This window comes from Lissotriton helveticus, chromosome 9, assembly GCF_964261635.1.
Source record: "Lissotriton helveticus chromosome 9, aLisHel1.1, whole genome shotgun sequence".
NCBI classification, from domain to species: Eukaryota; Metazoa; Chordata; class Amphibia; order Caudata; family Salamandridae; genus Lissotriton; species Lissotriton helveticus.
In genome coordinates this window covers 140,678,320-140,702,161 of record NC_136070.1, presented here as the reverse complement: position 1 = coordinate 140,702,161, position 23,842 = coordinate 140,678,320, and the positions used below count along the sequence as shown (strand labels likewise).

The 23,842-nt window shown below is 45.7% G+C and overlaps 1 protein-coding gene across 1 annotated transcript in view; it reads right to left on the bottom strand.

The window, feature by feature from the left end:
* Positions 1-637: 637 nt before the first annotated feature.
* The window catches only part of LOC144783148 (uncharacterized), a 126,870-nt gene continuing 103,665 nt past the window's right edge, over positions 638-23,842 (bottom strand). Inside the window, exon 4 of the mRNA XM_078662279.1 lies at positions 638-803. Coding sequence (XP_078518405.1) covers positions 777-803 — 27 coding nt within the window. The 3' untranslated portion in view covers positions 638-776. The remainder of the gene's footprint in view (positions 804-23,842) is intronic.

Here is a 23,842-nt window from a genome sequence, read left to right as displayed (position 1 = left end):
CATGGAAGCTACTATTCGGTCCAGTTTTTGAGAGGGCACCATATGTGCATTTCCCATGAGTGCAGATATTTGTGATAAACTTCTACTAATGGCACTAAAATCAACACTCATGTTACTCATTTTTCTTTTAATGACCCTAATGTCTTTTCCTTGCAGATGCTGAATTTTTAAAAGCTTCAATTCTACCACACTGGCACTGGTGTCATCATCATTATTTGATCTGCGCTGCCCATGACGTGTCCTGCGCCTAAAAAATTGCTGCAGTCTATGACGTCTGCCAAGCTGTCTTTGCGGAGGAGCAGGGTTTTGTGGAGTATCTTGAACGGATGTATGACGTTACAACGCATACTTTTACTCCGCATACCATTACAACGCGGTATTTACAACGAATACCGTTACAACGCATAGCGCTTTGGGGTGCTGGATAGTGGTAAGTATAATTTACTATTCTAACTCCAGTCCCCGTGGACCCTAGGGAAGGTGTTGGATAGTAAATTAAACTTACCTCTTATCCTAGAGCGCCCCCCAGCGCAATGCGTTGTAATGTCATGCGTTGTAATGCCCGCGTTGTAATGGTAGTGCGGAGTAAAAGTTGCGTCGTAACGGGTGTATACCATCTTGAACTTGAACAATATCATTTTGTGGTACATCGCTGTCTGACTCTGGAAGTTGATGTACTCTGTGACGTGGATTACTTCTCTGGACTGTTGGTGAGGATGCTTCACAATGATTTTCAACAGAATTAAGCAAATTCTCAGTAAAAGACTCAGCAAAGTCTATGAAATGTGTGTCCAGGTCTGCATCTATGGTCAAAAGAGCGCAAAAATGTGGTTACTATGTGTGAAATGTACTTTATGTTGCATTAAATAAAGTACTTCATTTGTATATTCAATACATGTTTACAGCCTACTTTGGTTGCCTATTACTACATTTTTATTTTTTATTTTTTTTAAAACACAATTAACAAATGTTTTCTGCATATGTCAAGAAGAAACTACAAGTACCATGATGCATTGCAGCTACTATGAAAAGTAGTATTGCACACACATCCATAGGTAAAACATTGAAGCAGATGGTGAAACAAACCAACATCACTTATGATGTAGTTTGGAATGGCCAGCAGAGACAAACATTACATCTAAAAACACAGAAAGCATCTTTACCTTGAGAAGTTCCTGGTAGCTCTGATGTGTCAATGTCTATTAATCCAATCACCGCTTCTGTGGAAAGGGTTCCTTCAACAAGGTCCTCAAGGGGTGTAGTTTGCATGTCTTTGGGAGGTCCTCCACCAGTCCTTCTGGCAGTCTTAATGCGGGTCGCAATTCTTTCTTTTGCGCGACTGCGCAGATCATACCATCTTTTTTGCAGGTTGGTGATGTCTCTGTGTGCTACGCCTACTGCATTAACTTTGGCTTGTATTGCCAGCCAAAGTTTCCTTTTCACCCCTTCAGGCACCTTAAGGGACTGTTTGCCAAACAACTGATCCTGTCTCGCTGTGACCTCTTCTATTAGAATCTCTAACTCCTGGTCACTAAATTTCACTTTTCTTTTCCTTGCATGCTGCTCTTCAGACACATTTTCTGGATCAATTACTTCAGAAGTAAACACAGGCTCCTCCACTACCAACAGGCACAGCTCCAACTGCCAGAAGTCTCTCCTGCAGTTCAAATGCTGAATCAGGAGCATTTGATTGCTTCCCTAGCTTCCTGGCAGTAATTGTATTGAGATGCATCATGTGTGCGATCTCGCTATTTGCGACTTCGCATAAATGCGAATTCGCGAATAAGAATTTGCATTTTTATGCGATTCGGTAAAAATTGCGATTTTTACCGAATCGAATAAAAATTGCGAAAAAAATGATGCATTCCATTTTGCGATTCCTTATTTGCGATTCCCTAAATTTCGCAAATAAAGAATTGCAAAATGTACCGATGATGCATGTGGCCAAAAGACACCGGTAAAAGACCAGACAACTGTCAAGAAAGAGGGAACTCTGATATTGGATCTCTAGGATATATCTGTTGTTGGGACTAGGGAAGTAGGTTCAGTCAAGCATAGTATGCGTACATATTTGGGGCAAGTGAGCTCCCAAAATTCCTTCAAGAGGAAAGTAAGGAATGGACGCCAGAGCTCTTCAAATGAGGTGGTCTGATTTGTAAGTGAGAGCATGATCTTTTCCATTCCCAATATGTGCCATAGGTGGTGGAGCCAGTTCAAGTGTGTGGGAATGCAGCTTGTTCCCCAGTTAAAGTTAAAGGTTTTATAAAGCGCTCATAGACCAAGTGGTTTCTTGGCGCTGAGGACGGAAGTACAGGGGGCGTGCCGCCTATTCGGCGAAAGCTTGTGAGAAGAGCTGAGTCTTCAGGGCCCTGTGGAAATCCATATAGGAGGCAGTAATCCTGATACTAAGGGGAAGAGTGTTCCAAAAGGAAGGGGCCAGGAAAGAAAAACTCATGCCACAGTGTTTCTTCCTTCTGAAACGGGGGATGCACAGAAGGTGCTTAGAGGAAGACCGCAGGTCCCTGTTGGGAATGTAAGCCTTGAGTTTGGAAGTTGCAAAGGCAGGCGCTGTGCCGGCGAGTTCCCCAGTGTGTAAGGATATTCTGGAGAGCAGCTCCCAGGGCTAATCCTATCTGTCTTCTGTGTCTGGATTTTAATGGGGATTGTGTAGCCCCAGGATCATATAACCGGTGAATCTGGGGAGTTGCGTATCGAGATGAAAATCTATATCGTTCAGTATTTGAATCCAATACTCCGATATTTTGGGGCAGTTCCACAATATGTGCAATAGCGTGCCATGAGAACCACACACCTCCAACAGTCCGGGCTGCGCTCCAGATTACATTTATGCAAGCACAGTGGCGTAATAATCCAATAGGTAACCACCTTGGTGGCTGTTTAAGTGCTAGCTGTGTTGAACGTAGTATGTCGTGCTCTGTATTAAATCGCACCCCATTCCTTCAGGGACAATTGTCTGCTGAGCTCTGTCTCCCAGCGTTTCTGGCTCACTTTCGGTAATGGCTTATAGGACAGACCCAAAATGGAATACAGTTCAGAGATAAGTCACTTATCAGATGTTTTGGTTACACGCCACTTCTCATAGGGTGTAAGGTGTCTCGCCATTGCAGAGCAATTTCCCAGGTGTAGGAGCCAATGGCGTAATTGCATGTAGTACACTCTCTCTGCCTCTGAAAGTGTGTAGTCCCAACATGTCTGGGAAAATGAGAACACACCTTCCTCGTTAAACATGTGGCCTGCTGAGTGGCATTTTGTCTACCGCCATGCAGTAAATGTTCTAGGACCCAGAACCGGGAGAAGTCAGGGTTATTGAACAGTGGTTTGCGAGGAGAGGGGAAAAACGTGCGGGTCCGTCACACTCTGACCTAGGTCAATGTGTTCTCTTCAAGAAAATAATCTTCCGTAATGCAATCCTGTTATGACTTTATACTGGAACTGCCAGCTTCTTTCTGACTCATCTCTATTCCACTCTACAAAACAGTGCAGTTGCACAGCTTGATAGTATCATTGAAGATTTGGTAGGCCAAGGCCTCTTGCATTTGTTGGTAGATAGATCAGGTCTTTTCTCATTCGTGGCATATTGCCCAACCAGACAAATTGGTTAATTTAGTTCTGTAGGGTTTGTATCATCCCTGTAGGGGGTGCCAAAGGGAGGGTCTGGGAAAGATACAGGATTTTAGGCAAAACAGTCATCTTCAGTGTGGCCTCAAGACCAAGCTAAGATAGCTGGTGGTGATTCTAGAGGGAGAGGTCACTCCATGGCTGCCAAAGAATAGAACCGTAGTTTAGGGTGGAAGGTGTCTGAATTGAGGAGGCAAGCTGGATTCCCAGGGTCGGGATGGCCATGTTTGCCCATTGTATTGGGTATTGTGCTTTAAGCTGGGTCATCAATGTTGAGGACATTGGTAAGTTAAGAGATTGATATTTGTTAACATTAAGCCAAAAACGTGAGGAGTGGCCAAAATCTGTCAAGTCCGTCAAAAAGGCTGGGAGAGCGGAGGCTGGGTTTTCTGGGGATACTAAAACATCATTGGCGTATAAGCTGATGTTATGCTGTTCCCCACCAAAGGTGATGCCGGTGATGAGGAGGTTGTCTTGAACCCATTGGGCTAGAGGTTCCATGTAGAGAGCAAACCACAGAGGTAACAATGGGCACCCCTGCCGCAAACCTCTGCTAATGGAAAATGGGGTTGAACATTGGTCATTCACCTCTGACTGTTGCACTAGGGCGGCAATAGCAGCTTAGTATCCAGGCTCTGAATCTCTCTCCGAACTCAAAGTGGGCTAGGTTGCTTCGCGATTTGACCAGTGCACTTGATCAAAAGCCTTCTTGGCATCGCTCGTCAGCAACTTAATCTCTCTGGTCGAGCGTTTAGGTTTGTTAATGATATGCAATATGCGTTTAGTGTTGTCGCTACTTTGGCTTTGGGGAATAATCTCTGCTTGATCTGGGTTGATAATGTGCAACATATGAGGGCTCAATCTGATGGCCAGTATGCTAGTAAAGAGTTTTATATCTACATTTAAGACGGATATTGGACGGTATGAGCAGCAGTGCTATTTAGCTTTTCCTGGTTTAGGGATAACCACTATAGAAGCTGTTACCATTGAAGCAGCTAGAACCTGCCAAAAGGTCTTGTAAAAGAGAGCTGGGAACCCATCTGGTCCCGGAGATTTAAAAGCTTTCTGGTGAGCGATAGCCAAGATGACTTGCTATGGACAAATAGGGCTATCCAGAGAGGTCGCTTGTACCCAAGAGACTTGTGTCCTGTTTGCCTCCTGGAGATATGTAACACGGTGCACCAAATCAAGAGTTTGTCCAGTGTAAAGTTCTAAGTAGCAATCTCTAAAGATGCTATGGATTTGCCATCGAGTATTTCGCTAACGTCCAGTGATTCGAGGGAGTGGACCCCATTTACTTGTCTTTGTACACGGAGCTTATATGCCAGGAGGGGCCCGCATCTATCCCCCCTACATAATAAGAGTCGGGGTGCAGCGTCGTCTGCCCTATCCAAGTCTATGCTCGCTGCGAGTGGGCAGCCTTTAATTGGCAGAAAACTCTTGGGCCCCTGTTTGTTGATGGATCCTTTCTAACTCTTCAACCTGGCAAGATAGGCGATCTGTCTTCTCCTTGCAAATTTTGTTATCCGCAGTTGAAAGAGCATCAGCTCTCCCCTTATGACTGATAGAGATGTCTAGAGTGTTGTTCGTATAGTAGTGGCTGTTGGGTGCTGCGGGGTGGATCATATTAGAGTCCTCCTTGATGCAAGCAATGTGCAGTGGATCTCTCCACATCTAGTTTGCCATGATGGGGTGCAACATTCCATCGTAGGGAGCTCCAAAGTATGAGACCGCCACATGGTCTGAAAAGGCAGGGGGCTCTATCTTGGCCGTGGCCGTCAGTGTACTTATATCTTTCATTCCTAGGAAGTAATCTAGCCGAGCATATGTCTTATGAGCGTGTGAGAAAATTAATATTCTAGTGCGTGTGTGTGAGGATGCCCCAATATATTCTGCAGTCCCAAGTCCTGTAACCACTGATGACCCCCATCCCTCTCCCCCTGAGACTGTCTCCCTGCTTGGCCATGTCTATGTGCAGTTCTATCTATGTCACTATTGAAAACTAAGTTGAGGTCACCTGCCAGAAGAACCCTCTGCTCTGGTGTAGACATGACCTCTGTCACAGCTCTTCGCATGAAGGTTTCCTGTCCCTAATTGGGGGCATAAAGAGCGCCAACTACGAAGGAGCAGTCCCCAATGGTCACGTAGTAAGCTAGGAGACTACCTTTTATTTATGCTACTTTAGACCCTATTCTACCTTTGAAGGAGTTCACTACTAGTAAGGCCACATCTACTTTTTTAGTAGAGGCCGAGGAAAAGAATTAATGCAGGAATGTTCGTGACCGGAGTAGATGGCATCCGGTCAATAAGAGGTGTGTCTCCCAGAGCATGCAGATGTGTATTTTTGTTTTCTGCACATAGGATAGTACTGCTTTCTGCTTGACCACTTTGTTAAGGCCCTTTACATTCCATGTGAGGATTCGGATAGATGTCTGGGCAATATTGGTGTACGATATAAGAGAAGTGTAATAATGGGCACAGTCCAGGTTGTGGGAGACCTGCCGCCCTCCCAGTCCCCATGAAAACATGTCTGATCCAAGATGTATCAGTATCGATAGTGAGTACTTTTCCCTGGTAGAAATGTAAAAAACAACAATTTGTTATGATGAGGAGCCTCAAGTCCAATACCAATAGGTTAACTTACGGGCCCCCTAGTGCTCGAAGAGAGTGGGTCTATTCTGTGGCCTCATATCCTCTCCCCGACCCCCAGCCCACCCTGCCATCGTAAAGCTGATGTTCCTTGTGGTGTGGCCCGTAGTCTCATGGGATCTCTGTTTTGGCCAGTTCTCTGGGCAGCGATTCCAGCACCACCTGTTGTTCAAGTGCAATTGTCAGTGGATCAGGCCGTGTGTTACCAGAAGACGTTTTGCTTCTTTGCCAGTGGAGTCGTTGATTGGTTTAGAGAGTTTGGAAGTTCATAGGTTGATCTTGAGTGGTGGAGACATCGATGCCCAGGATTTACTCCAAGGATCTAATCTGATGCAATTTGCTATCCAAGCGGAAGATAAGGCGGAAAGGGTGGCCCCAGAAGTTACTGATCCCCATGCTCTGTAGATGAGAGGTAGCAGGGCGAAAGGCATGGTGTTTCAGCAGTGTGATTGCTGCCAGATCCTGATATAGCATCTGTGAATGTTCGTTGAATCGCACTGGCTGTTTCTCATAGGCTTTGCGTAAGATAGTTTCTTTCAGCTGAAAGGCATGAATGCACACGAGGATATCGGCTAGGAGGTCGTCCCCGCTCTTAGTAATTATACCCTGCAAACTCTGTCTATTCTAATGATAAACTCTGAAGGGTCTTCCAGGATTAAGAGGAAAATAGCTTTATCGTAGGGAGCGATGTCTGAACCTTCTGCTTTCAATGGCACATCTTTAATGCGAATGTTGGTCCGTCTTGATCAATTTTCCAAATCTTCAGCGTGGGCCTAGAAATCAATCTGTTAGTTTCATAGATGGATGATTTCCTGCTGCAAAAGCTCCATTTCCTCCTCACAGTTGTTTCTATGTTCTTCCTGAGCTGCAACCATCCAGGTCTCTTTGTATCTCCTTAATGTTACTGGAGAGGTCTTACTTGAATGCCCGATGGTCGTTCTACAAAGTTTCGAGGAAGGAGCATGTAACTTGCTCCTCCATGATGTCATGGTCTTGGAGATGGCCGGAGCTTGACGTCGACGGGCAGTCTTCAGCTGAGGCATTTGCTGGTTTGGTCAGCAGGTCTTTTAAGGTGCAGTCTTTTTTTGTCTGGGCCACAACCCTTTCTCTTGAACTCAGTGTGTTGTCTCCCAGATCTGTTTCTGCTCAGCTGCTAGGACTTTGGGAGTCCAAAAAGCATAGCTGTTAGTGTAGGTGATAGTGATGGGCAGCAGCCAGTACCCTAGGCACCCTTATCTACCAGGAGCCGTGTGGATAAGTGTCTCAAACAGGCTCTTCTGGTGGTCTTGTCCTTACTTTTAAATGTTTGTACACAATGCCTATCGTTTACCCACTGCCTCTCAGATTTTGAGGTAAGTAGCCGGAGACCGTGCAGGTGAGCCCAGTTTGCTTTGGAGTTAGGTGCCTGGGGTGTTCCGCCACTATTGTTTGTGATGCAGCGAGTGCAAGGGGTATGGCCTGTGGAGACCTCTGAGTCAGTGACCCCCAGTAGTTAAATCAAGGTTATGAAGCAGCCTGTTAGCCTAGTTAGGACTCACTAGGCTGGCATGGAGACCCCAGAGGGAGATCCGCAGTAGAGGCATGAGTAGCACAGGCTTATGTGCCTCCCCCGAGGCAGCAGTGTGGGGTCATTGATAGGTTAGTGCCGGTGTCTATAAGTGCCTGGTGCTTGGCATTGTCAGCTCCCACTAAGAGGAGTTCCCAAAGGTCTCTGCCCGTAATAGTGAAAATCCCTTCTCCAGAAGGTTCCGGGAGTTAGGGTCTAATCAGTCCACTGGAAAGCCATAGTCAGAAGTTGACACGTTGTAGGCCCGGGGTTGAGCGGAGATTGTCACTGAAATAGCCTGGAGTTGAAAGGCCCGGGACCACTGCCATCTAGGCCCTGGGACCGGCTGGAGAGTAAGTAACCTCACACATCCAGGCCCAGCCCGGATCTCGGCTTAACTGAAGAGGCCCCCAGTACACTCCCACTCTTGTAGTCCTCCACTTGGGGTCCAAGTTCTATGTTGCTGGGACTGGGTTATGCAGCAGTGCAGGGCTGTGCCTCCGGCAACAAAGGGTAGCCCACTGCCCGTGCAGCACGACCACCAAAGGGCTCGCAATGCTCCACCATGCCGCTTGTAGCCGGGCTTACCTCACTTGCAGCTGTAGGAAAGGTGTGTTCTAGCATTCCACGGTGCAGCCAACTCAGGGCTCCGTGGATATCTCTTGCAAGGCCTCAACTCCAGGGCTCAGAGCCGATGCCTGGTGGCTATATTGCCGCTTCTGATCCACTTTCTGTTGGCTGTCTCAGGGCAAGGCAGGAGGTAAGCGTGTCGATCACACCGGCTCTTCATGAGGTGCCCCCCCCCCCCCCACGACCTCCAGAACCCTTGCTGGGCTGTCTGCTGGGTGATTATAGTGTTTTTATGGCTCCACACGGCGGGGACAGAGAGACAAGGAAAGATCCCTTCTCCATCCGCCATCTTGGCCACCCACCTTAGATTTATTTAGAGGGTGCTGTGGGTGTCAACAGACCAGTCATATGGTTTATGGGTGATGGTTTAGGTATTTTTTGAAGAGAAGAATTTACAGTTTCTTCTTGAATTGAGGGAACAATTGATTGCCACTTAAATCATGAGTTAGCGCGTTTTAGTTTCTAATTGCATTCCCAGATAAGGAACGGGTGCAAAGTTTCTCTTTCTTAAATTTTGGCGGTATCAGGAGTAAACTGTTAAACATCAAAGTGGTCTATTTTGAGCCGCTAACGTTTATTTGTGAGGTAGTCTGTTTTTCCTTGTAGTGAGCTTTGTGGGTTATGCAGGCAGTTTTGAGTATAGCTCTTGCCGGATGTATGACGTTACAACGCATGCTTTTACCACGCATGCTGTTACAACGCAAGTATTACAACGCAAACCTTTACAACGAATTACACTTGGGGGTGCTGGATAGTGAATAGTTTAATTTACTATTCCAACTCCAGTCCCCGTGGACACTAGGGAAGGTGTTGGATAGTAAATTAAAACTATTCCCTATCCTAGAGCGCCCCCCAGTGTAATGCGTTGTAAAGGTTTTCGTTGTAATACTTGCGTTGTAACAGCACTGCGTGGTAAAAGTTTCTTGAGAGTGGGAGTGGTATGTTTGAAGCGACTCTCCACTGACAGCAGTGTTGCCGCGGCATGGAGTGTGGTTTTCCAAGGGTCTAGGTGGGTTTAGGGAGCACTCGTAATCATTGTGTTACCATAGCCTAGCTTGAGGAGGACTAAGAATTGCACCAAAGTCTTTAGGACTTTTTTAAGGTGTTTCACTGTGTAGAATGCACTTTTAGTGGAGGCATTGATATGCTCTTTCATGTTCAGATGTCTGTCAAGTGAAATCCCCAGGGATTTAACTGAGTTGGATATGGATAGTTTCAGTTTAATTAAGTGAGGCTGTCAAGCCAAATATCTACAGGAGAGGATTATTTGGGGGTTGGAAGAAAAGGCGTTCTTTTTTCTTGGGCTTGAGCTTGAGATGGTTGCTGATCAGCCAGGACTGAAGCACGGAGAGAGTGCTGTTCAACTGTTGGATGTCTTTGATTAATGAGATTTTCATGTAGGGTTTGGTGTGCAGACAGATTATTGGCAGTTTTGGCTTGATTTAGGATCTTTGCATGGGGTTCTATATAGAGTTTGAATAGGGCAGGAGACAGGAATGACCCTTGGGGGGACTCCTTGTGTGTCTAACCTTGCTTTTGATGTCGAGTTGTTTAGTTTGGTTAGCTGTGAGCGCTGGTTCAGGAAAGAGGCAAACCACCAAAGGACCGTTCCATTTATGCCGGCACGCTGCCAAAGGGTCTTTTAGGAAGATATCATGGTTGACTATCAAAGGCAGCCGAGAGGTCCAGGAGTATTAGCAGGCAGGCATGGTCATCATCCAGAGACCTGTGTAGGTCGTCTATGATGTTCAGCAGTGCAGTCTCCGATTAGAAACTGTGGTGCAAGTTGTATATTTCAATGTGGTTGTTGAATTGCACAAGCACACATTTTTCAATGGTTTTGGCAAAGAGTGGGAGGTTAGTTATCAGTCTGTAGTTGTTAAGGTCATTTTGGTTGCGTTTGTTTTTTTTTGGTTAGGGGCTTGACGTGACTGAGTTTTGAGGGGGGCTGGCATGAAGCTGCTCAATAGGGAAGAGTTCATGATTTTAGTTCTTATAGGAAGGAGAGATGATGTGACTGAAATGTTTTACAAGCAGCGCAGGAAGGGGGTTGAAGTGTGCAATGTCAGTTTCATGCTAGTGAGTAGTTTAAGGACTTCTTCTTAAGGGATATGGTTGAATACAGTCCATGTTGCATAATTTTTCAATTGCAAGGGGTTGAGGTTGGTGAACTGTGTTACCCCAACTCTTTTGGAGGATGCCCAATTCTCCATAATCCACTGCCACTGCCGGGAGACTGAAGTATATTGGTATTTCAATGTGTTAATTCCTTAGGTAGGCCATTTTAAATAATATATTTATCTCTCACTGCTCTTCCAAATATTAGTGTATGTGGTGTGATCCATGAAAACTGTTGGGCTTTAGCCACTGCCAGAACCTTCTGCCTGTCTTTCAAAACACATTAACTTTGAAACTGACCACTCCCCAACAACTCAGGTGTAACAACAGAACATATTAAAGAGATGTCAGGCTCAGGGGTAAAGTGACACTGCCTACAGATCATATCATGCTGGGAAGTTGCTTGGAATCATAGATACTAATATGTTGAAACTTCTTGAGCAATGAATTAAGGTAAACCCCCTTACAAAAGGGCTGCAGGAGGCTGTCTGCAATGAAGTAATTGGAAACTCATCTTTCCTTTTCTACTTGTCGGGTTACTTTGCTATGTTCTATCCTATTCAAACACCATCCCTAATCATCCTAAAAAGCACTGAATTTTAGCACATCTGGTATGCAATACTTGCTCATTTGTGGTCCACACAGTTTTAATGAACACGATTGTAAGGAACATCTAAGGTAGGTATAATGTCTAAACATAAAGGCAGGCCTGGAAAGTGGTCTCGTAATTGGAATGTTATGACCAATAGTAACATACTCTGGATACTGCAGCCAAGGCTGGAAGGCTACAGTGGTGTATGACCCGCCTACCACCTGCTTCTTTTTTGGGCAGTTCGCTTGAAAACTGGGTGCATGCGATGTAGTGGATTAATTTATTTTTAGTCTGCTGAATTACAGTAGTTATTTTAAGTACATTTGTATGTCAGCCTATGAAAGTCATTCTGAATAAGGTGTTTTTGAAGCATGATGTAGCCCATTTTTGGTAGAAAAATATCACCAAAATAAAGCTGGATGATGAAAGAAGTTTCAAGTTATATTTACTTGCTGTATTTTTATTAATGTATTTGATGGAGGGGGACGTGGCATGCCCGGGAAGATGACGGGTGCAAGTTTGTGAAGCTCTGCATCCCCGACCCACGCTCCAAGTACAATCACCACAATCCGTGGCACTGCAGGCTGCTGGTGATGCGGACCAGTACATGAGGGCATTGCGATGCCTCCTGATGCTTTTATGAGATGGCGGTGTCCTGAGGCTTGGTGCAACGGGGTGGCCACACACTGAATGCAGTGGAGCCTGACACTGGACATCTCTTTAAGGCATACATTGCTGTTGCTCCCTCGCTGGAATGAGGGTGGGCCACCGGCGGGGCGGAGAGCAGCGACAGCACTCTGTTGGTGGTCTGGTGCACAGGCCGGCCGGGATTGGGTTGAGATTGAGGTCTAAGGCCTGGGCCTACTTGGAGTCTGTTGACCAGCGTGAGCGGGCTGGAGTGAAATAAGCAATTCTGGCAGCTGCAAGAGGAAGACCGGCTTATCTATCAGACCCCACCTGAGAGCCCGACGGCCAGCTTTGGCCCTGATGCAGGCCGCGTGTGGTACTGGGACTCTGAGACTCTGAGCTGGGGGCCCTGGACTCCATGGGGGGTCAGGTGAGAAGCCACGTTACACAGCCCTACTACACAGCAAGAAGGTCAGCTGTGAAGCAGCCCCCTGGGCTTGGGAAGTGAGAGGTGCATAGCTAGGGACTACATCTCTCGGGCCACAGCAAAGACACCCATATAGCGAGAATTGGCCTGCCTCCTCCATACCATTGAGGCACTGCCACACGTAGACTCTGTTTAGAGGGTCAGGAGCACCATGGGAGGTGTCTGAAGAGGGAGTTTCCCCCGCTTGCCCTCAACAAGGACAGCCGTGATAGATGCCAGGTGAATTCAGAGGCCAGCTCGGTAGTTGGGGGTGGCACAGAGTGACGACGCCCAGAGGTGCTGTCCTAGTGGGACCCTGCTACCCTGCCATGTCCCCCCGGGGACAAGCACTTGAACACCCACAGAGGATTCTATTTCAACTGCAGGGCCCACCACGCAGAGTGGAGGGCTTTTTGCTGGTGCAGGACTGTTCGGTAGCTGGGACACCGCTGATACCTCTGCCTGTCTGTTCCGCTGCTCTCTCTCTCCCCAAGAATTGACGAGAATGGGGGAGTGCTCTACTTGGTGGGAGAGACCGGACTGCTCGTGCCCCCCTTGTAGCCTGCTGTATGGGTGAGAGAGGGGTGAGGCAGGTCCAGGCATGGCTGAGGGCCTTCGCCACTTGCCTGTGTACTCGAAGAGGCAGCGTCATCGCTATTAAAGATATGTGAGGCGCACAGTCGACAAGGATAGCTTACAGACGAGAGGGTCCTACTAGAGACTGCACATGCCGCCCATACACCTGCCTCTCCGGGGTTCACTGGGGGCATGGCAGGTCTCACAGGGCACTGTACATCGACGTGAATGACCCCTTTTAGTGGAGGGGTCCTCCTTACCCCGACGTGGGCTTGACACCATGCCCCCAAGGAGGTCGTGGGTCCACGTGCCTCATGGTTAGAAAAAGGGGTGCGGGCCCCCAGCCCTTGGGGCACCGAAGTGTTAAGACCAAGGATGGCCTGGGCACTGCACCCAGTCAAGAAGACTCCCAGAAATCCCCCATAGAGAAGAAATTAGACAAGATACGGGAAGCAATTTCAGACTCACGACAGGAGCTTTGCGGCTGGGTTGATTCAGTTGCTGTAAACGAAGGGCTGCTCAGGGAAGACCAAAAAAATCTCAAGACCAGAGTCGACAATGCAGAAAATGCTATAACACACCTCAGAGACTTAGAAGGCAACGTCCGATCGCTTACCACTAAAGTCCAGGAACTGGAAGGCAGGATGGAGGACTCCAAGGGGTGATCCCGCTGCAACAACCTCTGTATAGCGGGCTTCCCGGAAGGGGAGGATGGGTCCAACCCCACGCAATTCTTTGAGGACTGGCTGCTGAAAACAGTGGCGTCTGTGAAGTTGTCGCCTCACTTTCTGATCGAACGTGCCCATCAGGTCCCGGCCCGTAAGCTATCCACAGGGTGCTGCCACGCAGAAGACTTCGGGCCTCGACGGATTGCCTGTCAAGTTCTACAAGGCCTTTGAGTCACTAACAGCCCCCAAACTGCTCGAACTGTACCAGGCCGCGCTTACGGAGGGTTGCCTCCTGCAGACTCTTCGCGAATCATTATTAGTTTCCTTGCCCAAGGCTGAGAGGGACCCACTGGAAGTTACTTCTTATTGCCCGTTATCTATGTTGGGAACGAATTATAAAATACTCAGTAAGATCATAGTGGTCCATCTGTTAGAACCCATGCCGTGCCTGCTGCACCCAGACCAAAACAGTTTCATCCCTGATAGATCTACACCCTCTAAATCCGACGCATACACAGAGTAATGGAGCTAGCACCATACGTGGCTTGCCCAATATTAGATCTAGAAAAGGTGTTTGACACAGTGGACTGGGGCTACCTTTTTGTGGTCTTGGACATGGCTGGTATCACCGGCTGACTGCAGCAACTTATCTGGCTCTTATACACTGACCCCAGGCTCGAGGGAAAATTAGTCACCTTATCTCGTCCCCGTTTGCAGTAAGCAGAAGAACCCACCAAGGCTATCCCCTTTTGCTGCTCTTATTCCCCCTCGCGATGGAACTGTTAGCCCAAGTCTTCATTAATGTGGCAGGAGTGGGGAATCTCCCTGGCTGAGGGTGTGCACACAATCTAACTTTATGCACCTGATTTACTCATCTATATCTGAGACATTCAGGAGGGGATCGGGGATCACTGGGACCGCGGAGACTCTCAAGCAGTTATGCAAGGCCTGTGGACTAGGGGTGAACTGGTCCAAGTCATGCACTTTCTCACTCCGAGCGGGTTGTTCCCTACAAGAACTAACGGTAAAAACCCACTTATTGAAATATGAGCCTGGTACGTTCTGCTATTTGGGAATCCGTATGTACCACGATACATTACATCTGATTGATGGGAACCTTACTAGGGCCATAAACCCCTTGCCCTGAGATGACTTTTTGGACGACCTTACCTCTCACGGTTCAAGGCAGAATATCATGATCTAAAATGGTGATGCTCCCCGTCTCCTGTACTTCCTTCATAATCTTCCAATGTATATCCCATGGTCCACCTTTTGGCTGGGAACCTTCATATGTAACAGGGGAGGAGATTAGAGGCACTGAGCAAGCTACAGCTGCCCGTCGACAAGGGGAGGTTGGTAACACCCAACGTTGAGAATTACTATCTGGCAGCGAACTGCAGTGGCCTGCGAGATGGTTGGTAGAGCGTCCGACAGAAGAACTCGGTCTGCGGAGTGTGACCTTGGTGCAAACACTGGTTTGCGGTGTGCTGCTCCCACAGGCACGATTCCACTGAGGGGTCACCAACTTGCTGCGCATAGCATACATAGGAGATTACAACCTATGCCATCAATCACCCTTTACTCTGCAGAAATCAGACTGAACATCATTGACCCATTTTGTGAGACACTCAGGTGGACGGGACACTTGTAACGACATGGACTGAGTCCGGGGTGGGGACGCTAGGCGACCTGCTTCAGGATGGTGCGCTTATCCCTTTGTCCCATTACAGGAGGAGTATGAGCTACTGGCGGAACATTTCCTAGCCCATGGCAGGGTATTGGCTGAATTGGGATGGTTGTGGGGTATCACAGACTCAGAAGCAGAGCAACATCCTCTCGTAAACACCCTTCACATCATGGGTAAAGGATGGAGACTCATTACTTGGTTTGAATGGACATTAGCATACACATATCACATTTGACTATTTATAGGCGACACCTCAATGCTGGGAATGGGATATAGGCCGAGACTTAACACCCAAAGAGTGGGTAAAGGCCTTGCACTATCCGAGGAAGTGTCCCAGAATGCAAAATTCCAAGACATACAACACAATATTCTTCACACGGCCTACCTCACCCCTGCAAATTTGCATAGAATGTTTGGATCTTCTCTCTGCCCCCGGTGCTGTACACCGCATGCAAATATAGAGTACATGTTCTGTAGCTGCCCGGTGGCCAGGAACCTCTGACAGGGACTTGCATGAGCAATGCTGGAGGTGACAGGCTGCGAGGAGTTTCTCACAATTAAAGGGGTGTTATTGGGTACATTCAAATGTAAAGCAACACATGTGGCAACCAACTGATTTCTTGACCTGGATCTCCTTATAGCACGGCCTTCCATAGCAATGAATTGAAAGGCACACACTCTACTTACCATGAGTCATCAGTGCGCAGTGCGACCGCTAAAGGCAAAGCCGAATCGTTCGCACTGCGGAGTGAAGTCCAGGGTCTACGTAGATCACCATAGTCACCTGTTGGCATTGTCTATTAAATGATCTCCAAACATTCAGGGAATTCCCTGGGAGAGTAGTTAGGGGAGGTCTCTCTGCTTCCCTCCCTCATGCGGGACTGCCCGCTGCCCTACTGGTTCCCTTACCTGGGTGGTCTACGGGTCGCCCTCCCATGAACCGGGGTCCTATCCACTGGGAAGCGGAATCCTGTGTATGGTTGTGTGTGGTGGGGGCGGGCATACACAGTTTAGCACACCGTACAATATAGTAAATCAAAAAAGGGTGGTGTAGAGGCTCGCATATTGTAGAGTTGACTGGATGGATGGCCTGATCCAAATGTGGCATGACTCTCAGTGTTGTGATCTGAAGGTTTACAATGTTACTGTTCACTTGTTTAAACATACTGTTTATGCATAAACGCTTTCTGCACATGAATATTGTCACCTACCACAGTATTGTACATTATGTATCGCAGTGAAAACAAGTAAAACTGGTTTAAAAAAGAAGTTTTTTGATACAGTAAATGTAAATGTAGTTGAGCTTATATAGCGCACAGCTACCCGCAGTGGGTTTCCCGGCGCTTGCTTAGGGAACCCTTCCTGGTATTCCCCTGTGAGATAGCAGGGTATCCACAAGGTGAAAGTCAGGCATCCCGCCGCGAGGGGCCGTTGTGGAGATTAAGCAAGCTATTGCCCAGAGTCGCAGAGTGTGAACCCGTGAGTCGAGGAGGCACCGGGGCGAGAATTATCGAGTCCGTGGAATTTTTAGCCCAAGACCCGCCGAGGCGGGGAATTGAACCCTGGTCCAGGACCGATCTCAGCTTCCAGGTCTGCTGCCTCTAACCCCTGAGCCACACTTCTCCACAGTGCTGACCTAACTCCAAGAAGCTGCAACATACTTTCCAGCAGACAGACATGTTTTCTTGGTTGGAGCCAGAACACCTCAAACGTGTGCTGTTGCTGCACTCTAGTTAAAACTAGAGCACGTATATGAAAGATGTGATCAGTGGGAATCAGAAACATGCATATTAGCACATCTAGACAAGACAATGAACTAATGCGTCTGTTTAATAAGGACTTTCGGTCTCTGTAGGTGGCAGAACAAGAGTGCGTATAATCCAGCTCGACAACAGTTTTGAGATTCCAAAGCCTGCTGCACTAGCTTTGGCCACCATAGTAATAACTAGGCATAACATCAGTCTTAGGGGAAGGCAGAGTTCATTCACAACAATGCTCTGCGAAAAATGCAATTTAGAGTAGTTCCTATGGTTTGTGAATTACTGGATACAGGTATAGGTATATACATATGGCTCATTGAAGATGCAAGGAGGTTATTCCAGTATTGCCAGTTGCCAGGCAAAAATTCCAGCGACATTTCAAGGGGTGTTTGGAATTTTTTGCAGTATTTCAAAAATACCAAATACTGTTTTTTTATTATACATCATTTTTATTGGCATTTTCCCAAAAAATAACCGTCCAGTGGTATCTACTGCGAGTGTAGCTTAAGATCCATGACTTATACATCTTGCCATTGAGTACAGTAACCTCTGAATACATATCTCATCAGGTATTGTCGAGCAGGATCTCATTGTTCTAGAACGGTAGGTGAGGCTAAATTTGAGTCCATGCATGGTGGTCAGTAGGCAGTACCCTCGTAAGGCGATCGCCATCGAATTCAGCTCTGTATTGTAAATGTTTCTATATGCCAGCCAATGCTTTAAGCTGGAGAACTGGGGTGTTATAACTGGGGGTACACTGTGTAAAAATGCCTAATACTGTTTCTTTATTATTCCACAAATTCTTGACAATGGTCTGATGAACTCTAGAGTTCCCGGGTTGGAAAACACTGCTCTGGGATCTAGTTGAAGTCCGAAAATTAAGAAGATGTACTAAAACATTTCTAAACATGGACCTGATCATCAACAAAGTAGACCCAGTAACACACTGATGATAGAGGGAGGCCCTGGTGATTCAGGAAAGGCTGCAAGGCATGGATAAGATCATGACAATTGAAGAACTAACAAGCAGGGGAATGACATCCTTATAGAGTGAACCCCTTGAAATCCTCTAGTGTGGTAGACACATGAAACATCACACTGTGTGCAACTTTTTTCAGTTACCCATTATCATTGCTCTGCACATTACAGGTAATGGTTAAAGTGAGGGGAACGGGCAGTGTGTTAGGAGTTGGGGGTTCTGCCTCAACCACCTATTTTAATCTAAAACTAAAAAATGGAGCACTGTTCATGATTTTTGATGAACAAAATTGCAATAAACGTAGTAATAACAAAGTTACTGAAAACTCAGGAAAACAGGCTTAGAGGTTCATCAAATGGATCTATAAAACTTCTTATATGAAGTATGGAAAAGGTCACTGGAAACTAGCAACTCAGACATAGATCTATTGAAATGAAAAAAACGAAAAAATAAATTGGGGATGACATCTTTTTAAAGAAGTATCGGGTAGAAAACGAGGTACTTTCCAATTTACACAAACACTTGTACCAGAAGAAAGTCTGTAGTACCAGAACGGATAGTTTGAACCTGAAAGACTAAGTTCATTACGATGTGAGGCGACAAGCGACAAGCCTCCGACTGGCACCGACCCGGAATTGGAAACGACCGACTTGCTGTCAGTGGTTCTGACAATAGGATTATGATGCAACGAACACTATTCGTCGAAGTCCCATTGTTCCCTATGGGAGCTCGTGTTCCGCCCGACAACCATCCAAAACACAGGCTCCTATGGGGAAATAGGGTGTTTGCGGAAAACCCTGCACCCTGTTGCAGGCACCCCACGGAGCCTGCCACATAGTGCAGGGTTTTATAGGGGGCTTTCTTAGGCACGCCTTCGGCAATCAACTGTATGTCGCGGGGCCTAGGGGACCCTGCCGGGGGCCCCCAAAGTCACTTTCCGACAGCCTTTTCGTGTCGGACAGGCCAACATAGAAAGGCTGCTGGAAATCGACATCGTAATCCTGAGGGTGGAAACGTTGTCCATAGGGGTGTACGATGCGGTTCCGACTGACAAGAATACTCCACGAGTCGCTCAGAACCGATTTGGAAAGTCCCTGTGGTTTGCTTTCCGACTGTGAACATCACAATCGGGCGGTCAAAATGTGAACCGACCGAGTCGGTCGAAGGGCTCAGACGTGGTCGAGGAAATTCCGACTGTCGGGAGGAGGCTTTCTGCCCGATATCGTAATGAGCCCCTAGGTTTGTAAAAAACTATATTTCTTTTTTATAGATTTTCAAAAATAATCCTAAAACCTATCTACTTAATTAACTCATTCATTCCTAAAAATACTTCTATCATTCACAAACCTCTGTCAATTCAATGGAAATATGTCTCCAGGACTTATACGTACCTCCATGAGATAGAGCCTTACGACTATGTTAACATTTACAAATGTCTAATTATTTGGACCTTCTCTAAGATATCACTGGTATAATTCACTCTTGACCAATGATTTTGTAAATATTTTCTCTGTACAGCACTTTTCCTTTCTCTTTGCAATGCTATGTATAGTGTTTTGCTCCCCTTATGTGGGTTATATTGGAAAGAAACCAGGGAAACTCTGTCCTCCTCTGAAATAGATTCTTCAGGGACGGATAGAGGGAAAGCAATAAGAACAGTCAAACCTCAGGTTTTTTTACATGAAGTGTTGCTTTATAAACTAGACAGTCATCAATACATGTCCAATAAAGACGAAATGAAAGCACCTAAAATAGGGATTGAGTAACCTGGTTTTGTTTGTATGATTACACAGCATTAGAGCACTGAATTAAATAATGTATCATGGGGGAGGAGCTACGCTACGAATCAAGATGGCCGCGTAAGCTCCCGGCTCCGCTGACCTCCGCCAGCAGCTCAATTATCCTGTCTTCAATCCTGACCTTACACCTGATTTTCTTGTTTATGAAGGTCTACTGCTTCTAAAGGTGCAATCCCGAGATTTCTACCTCATCGGCTGACGAAGATACGCCGTGTTTCCATTCTCGGCCTAACAACGTGTGGAAGCCGGGGCCTCGATTTCTAGACTATCCGGGTCAGAGTTGAACAACATCGGCCGTGAGACCTGGACTGAGCCCGGTCTCCCGAAGAGTGCCTGAATTGTTGGCTTTTTGTGACGATCCACACCGAGGACACACCAGCGTGCCACGCCAGCTGCTGTGGTGGGGGTCCGGTGCCCGGAGACCTTGCTGCCCTCCCGGGGTCGACGGGCTGGGGCCCTCTCTGACGGCGGAGGTGTGTTCTGTAAGACGAGGAGCGCCCATTACTTGATATCAGATTTGCGTGGCCTGCGACTCCGGAGCAGCCGGCCTCCGGGGTTCAAGTCCGGCTCTGTCGCCTATTGAGATGGGATGGAGCGGACGGAAGGCGCGCCATCGCTGCAGGCCGTTGTGGCCGCCATTGGGGCGCTCCATTCGTACACAGTCGCTGTGTTCCGGACACTGATGGTGAAAGTGGACGGTATCCTGGAACCTGAGGACGACACCTCGATTGGTTTCCAGCTAGAGATGGTACCAGCGGTGCATTGCACATCAGAGGTCGAGGTCCCCGTGCATAACCCGGAGTTCATGAACCTTGACGGTCCCCTTTTACCGACAAGCCGGCCCGTGCTTCTCGCTAGCGTCTCTTGCCTGATCCTGCTGCCGCCTAACGCATCTATAGACGGTCTTCTACGTGGCTACGAGTTCCTTGGTGATGGTTTGGGATACTCGCTGTTTTTGGACACCTTTCTTCGTTCGAGCCATGAACTTTTATCCTGTATTCGATCCTCCTGTGCTGACAAGAACTTTTGTGGACGCTTTGCCTTTTCCTTCAAAATGGCGGCTCGAGTGGCAAAGACTCTTATGACGGACCGTACTGGCCAGGGCTGAACTTTATCGCTGGGTTCCGATAAAATAGCTTTTAGCGATGCCGGGTTTGTGCCTATATTGTGACGAGAATTGGGGGGTTGTTGTTTATCCTCCCCTGACTGGTTTGTATAATTGCTAAATATTGATTTTTCCATGTCTCGGGGTGGTCGCTGTTGGCGGGGGGTACGGGAGACCGGGAGTGTGTTTGCTTTCTCCTCCTCCGCTTTCTCTTTTCCCTTCCTTTAGGGTAGTTCTTGGGCGACAGGCACGCTGCTAGTGGGGTTAGGCCGTAGCCATTGCAGGGGTGCAGGGTGGGGGGTTAGGGGTGGGGTTTTTTATTTTGCCTTCTTTTGTTCTATGGCCCCTTTTGTCTTTTCTTTTTCCTTCTACGAGAGATGGGCTGTTTATTTTTCACGAATCCTTTATTGTCCGGGTGTCTTCGCTGGCTTAATTATCCTGTAACATTGTGGACGAGGTCACGCGGGTGGGATTGCTTTGATTGCTTAATAGATTGCTTATTTCCTATTTCCGTTATGTGTACCCGTGATGGGCCTTTTACTTCTTACAGTGATTATTGTTTGTATATTTCCCCCGCCTGGCCCTGTTCTGTATTTTACTGCGAAACACCTGATATCTGTATTGCCTGCTCTTGTCTTACTGTTAAAATAAAAAAATATATTAAAAAAAATAATAATGTATCATGTCTGCTGACAACAGTAATACTACAAAATGCCACACGGTAAACACCCTGAGCATGGTTCACAAAAGGAATCATAATTCTGCACTCCTAGAAGTGCTATGCCTCAAGGATGCAGATGTATTCCCACTACAGTGAGTGCAACAGTAGGGAAAGTGTTGTATAGTGGCAGGATAAAATGTACTATTCTCACTCCAATAAGTGCAACGGTAGGGAAAGTGTTGGATAGCGGAGGGGTAAAAATGACTATTCCCACTCCAGTGACTGCAACAGTAGGAAAAGTGTTTGATAGTGGCGGGATACAATTTATTATTCCCACTCCAATCAGTTCAACACTAGTGAAAGTGTTGGATTGCAGAGGGGTAACAATTAATATTCTCACCCCAGTCAGTTCAGAATTAAAAACAAACAAAATCAAAAATATTAAAAAATCTAAATAAATAAAAATATATATAAATATGTTACAAATTAAAATGTGCATATATCATAAATATTTTCAAAAAAGAATTACATGTATTATACTGTTAAATACATATGACAAATACCTACAAATATTATATTAAATACAATAAAAAATAATTTTCAAGGACATATTTTTAATTAGAAATTATTTAAAAACAAAAACATTAATTATTACATAAAGTTTCTTTTATTTCCTACGCTATAACACCACACAATTCACAACCACATCTAACATAATTAATTCCCAATTAAAGAAATATTATTAATTAAAAAACAAATGAAAACTCACAAAAATTAATTTACTCCCCACCCTTTAACCCTAAAAAGTAAAACCAACACACAAAAATTAAACAATTACCCAAATTAAATATCAATTCATTAATTAATATTAATGATCAACTAATTATTAATTAATTGAACATAAATTACTTCACACCCTTAACTCCTATAAACCGCACAACCCACACCTAAAATTAATTTTAATTTTACTATTTCTAAATTTAATTTTCAATTAATTAATCAATATTCATTAACAACTAATTATTATTTAGTTAAACATAGATTACTTCCTACCCTTTACCCATATAAACCCCACAACCCGCACCTAAAATTAATTAAACAATTTCCATAATTAATTTACAATCAATGATTTAATATTAACAACTAATTATTAATTAAAAATAAATTACTTCCCATCCTTTACCCCTATAAACCTCACAACATGCACCTACAAAAAAATTACACAATTACTACAATTACCAATTAATTAATGAATATTAATTAACAATCAATCAATAGTTAAAAATGAATTACAAATTAATTACTTCCCACACTTAACAGAATGAAATCTCAAAGAAATAAATATTAATAAATAAAAAAATATCAAACATTTATTATAATTAAATGACTTCTCACCCTATTCCCCTATAAACCTACAACCCGCTACGGAACTAAAAAACGCAAAATGTAACTACTAAAATTGTAACACATATATTAAAAAACATAAACAATACTTATACAAAAAACATACATCACTTACATTTAAAATATAAACTAAAATACATAACACTAATTAAAAAATCGATTTTTTAAACAACTATGGGCCAGATGTACGACCTGCCAAATAGCGCATCGCAAATTGAGTCCCATTTGCGACTTGCAATTTGCTAGGCGGTATTTGGCATGTACAACAGTGTGTTTAACACTGTTTGCGATTCCCAAAGGGGTCACAAATTGCGAGGCTCATGAATATTAATGAGCCTCTCGCAATTTGCGAGCCCATTAGGAATGACAGGCGCTCCCAGGGATGGTGGCCTGCTGGGCTCAGCAGACCACCATGTCTGGGACTGCTTTTAAATAAAGCAGCTTTTTTTTTTTTAATGCAGCCCGGAAAATGGGCTGCATTTAAAATTTAAAAATGAAACGTTTTAATTTCATTTTTTAAGGACAGGCAGTGGTCCCTGGGACCACTGCCTGCCCTCCAAAAATTTAATGAATGCATTTGCAATGGGGAAGGGGTTCCCTGGGGAACCCTTCCCATTTGCGAATGCATTACCACCTACTTGAAGTAGGTGGTAATTTGCGAGTGTTTTGCAACCGCAATTGCGGTTGCAAAACATTGGCACATAGCTTTGCAGTCGCTATTAAGAAGGGAACGCCCCTTCCTAATAGCAAGTCGCAAAACAGTATTTTGCGAGTCGCAATTTATTTGCGACTCACAAAATACTGTTTGTTGATGGGCCCATGCTTTTTAGCTTGAGCAAACAGGTCTAAGGCCCGTTTGAGCATGCTAAAAAGTGTCATACATCAGGCCCTATATTTGTGCAAACGATATTAATGACTTCTATATATTTGTAAACA